Here is a 2,244-nt window from a genome sequence, read left to right as displayed (position 1 = left end):
TTTTTTACTCAAATGGTAAAGAAATTCTGCCTTTGGTTTCCATGTGAAAGCTTTTGAGACAAAGTTTCCTGGAAACGAGAGATAGAAGGAAAGAGCAGCTCGAATGGGATTCCTTTGCAGGGTGTCAACACCACCAACAGGGCAAGTCACCACAGCTTTCAGGTCCTGAGTATGTCCTTCCTCTTCTTCCGCCCCCCACCTCTCACATCTACAGACACACAGCCCTCCCTTACCTAGACCCTTCACCGCAGCTCACTAGAGGCCCCTTAGACAGTGAGTTTCAAGTACCATTAATTCACTGTGCTGCCACTGAGTTTACATTAGCGGAACTCCCCTACAGTCTGAAATAACACACTTTCCACAACATCGACTTCATTTCCAAAGGAACAACATTAGTACTTCAAGAATATACGGGAGTATTAGGTTCCTTTCCTATAGGGAAACCATTCCAGTCCATGTTCCTTCCGGAACATAAACACAGATGACGTGTCTCCACCATTTTCACTAGTTCTTGAGCCTGATGCTAAGTGATTCCCAAACCAAATTCTACTCTGTAATAAGGTAATTCAAACCACACTTCCCCAGTAAGCTTACCTGAGGATCCATGTCATAGAACACGGCAAAAAGCCCTCGCTTGCTGGCACTAGGAGGAACATGACCAAAAAAGTCAGCCCCTTGAACTTTATTGTCCCAAAATCTGTAAGGAAATTGCAAGGCAATCTGGAAAGTGAGCAAGCGAAAGACGGTTAGTGTTTCTTAAATCAAAAGCACAGGCAATTTCTAAGCAGCAATCTACAGCTCTACTCTAGAATAAGCCAACTATTGAAGGAACTATCCAAAATACTCCCTTTCCACTCTCCTCACCTCTGCTGTCTGAGACCATCTTGCTTTTTATACCATCAGTCTCACACTCCCATGTATAAAAGCAGGATCCACTTAACGATCTATTGGCTAAGTGGAGATGGGAAGCAGGCCTGAGACTTGGTCTTGAAGCATTTGTCCGTAAGATAACATTCCTACTACTTCTAACATTGCTGGTATCTAGTGGAACATCAGGAGATTCTGCTAAAGGAGATGTCAAAGGCAGAGGAAGCAAAACTCTGTCCTTGTGGTAGCCAATGAATGGAGACACAGGAAGCAGAAAAAAAAAAAAGAATCGCTTATACCAAATTGTAATTTTAAATAGCAAGATTCACTCTCCTCAAGTCAAAACTCACAGGCCTCAGCCAGCTCTCCTTTTGTTCCGATATCTTTTTTATATTCTTCATGAACAGTTATTCAAATGAAAATGAAATCTTTGGGTTTTACTTGGATGCAAAAATTACCCACGACTTCCCAATATCAGAAGAAACTCCTATCATCTGACACCAATCTCTTCACTTCTGAAGCGAAAGTAATTCCGGTCACCTTTTCGATGATTCCTGCGCCTAAGCTGTTGATAGCCTTCATCTTCTTCTCCGACAGCGGTGGATTAAACTGAATGGCACCTTTCTGCAGTAAGGCCAGTGGTATCGTGACTAACACCTGTGGGGAATGAATCACAGTTAACACACAAACGGCAACCGAACCCAACACTTCTCAAGTCCTCCGTGGGTTTGTTTTCAGGAAAATCTCAACACCTAAATAACACTGTTCTCTGCTGTCAGTGATGAGATGGCAACAGCCAGCGTGACTATACGGGCAAGAACAGGGCGGCCATGAATACTTGTGCAGGCTGTCACTGCACAAGGGTGCCTGGTTGAGTGGAGGTCACATCCAAGTGGAGGAAGGGCTGGGCCATGCAAAAATTAGTATAAAGGTACTGAATGGCTAAACATAACCCTGTGTAAGATGAATCTGCAGATCCCAACCCCGAAAAGCAGTGCCAGAAGAGCAAACAGCCCTAAATATGGAGGAGGAAGTTTTGATTTGTGTATCATTCCTGATACTTTGTAATGTGTGGACAACCCCCGCCACCCATCCCTACCGAACAGCTATAACATAAAGGTCATACCTGCCCTACTAGTTTCAAAGGACAAGGGTAAATACTTAAAAATAAAACTCTTACAATATACATCAGTATGCTTCAGAAAGCACATTACAAACATTAGGGATTATTGTAACTGTGTGAAGCTACATGAAAATTTTACGAAGTTTAAAATATGGTCAGAATGCTCCTCAGAAGCAAGGATGGTGAGACTTTGTCTCACATACTTTGGACATGTTATCAAGAAGTGTGTAATCTGGTTATAGGTAACAGCTATC

General features: G+C 42.8%; 1 protein-coding gene across 5 annotated transcripts in view; it reads right to left on the bottom strand.

Moving 5' to 3' along the window:
- Positions 1 to 227: 227 nt before the first annotated feature.
- Positions 228 to 2,244, bottom strand: part of KDM1B (lysine demethylase 1B) — a 46,230-nt gene continuing 44,213 nt past the window's right edge. For all 5 annotated transcript variants that reach the window (XM_023737483.1, XM_023737484.1, XM_023737485.1 and 2 more), the window contains 2 exons: positions 1,408 to 1,524; positions 228 to 720 (listed from right to left, as the gene is read on the bottom strand). In XM_023737483.1, coding sequence (XP_023593251.1) covers positions 547 to 720; positions 1,408 to 1,524 — 291 coding nt within the window. In that variant the 3' untranslated portion in view covers positions 228 to 546. The remainder of the gene's footprint in view (positions 721 to 1,407; positions 1,525 to 2,244) is intronic.

The sequence above is a fragment of the Trichechus manatus genome, unplaced genomic scaffold (assembly GCF_000243295.1).
Source record: "Trichechus manatus latirostris isolate Lorelei unplaced genomic scaffold, TriManLat1.0 scaffold00103, whole genome shotgun sequence".
Taxonomy (NCBI): Eukaryota; Metazoa; Chordata; class Mammalia; order Sirenia; family Trichechidae; genus Trichechus; species Trichechus manatus.
Note: the sequence above shows the minus strand (reverse complement) of the source record. Positions and strands in the feature narration are given on the sequence as shown.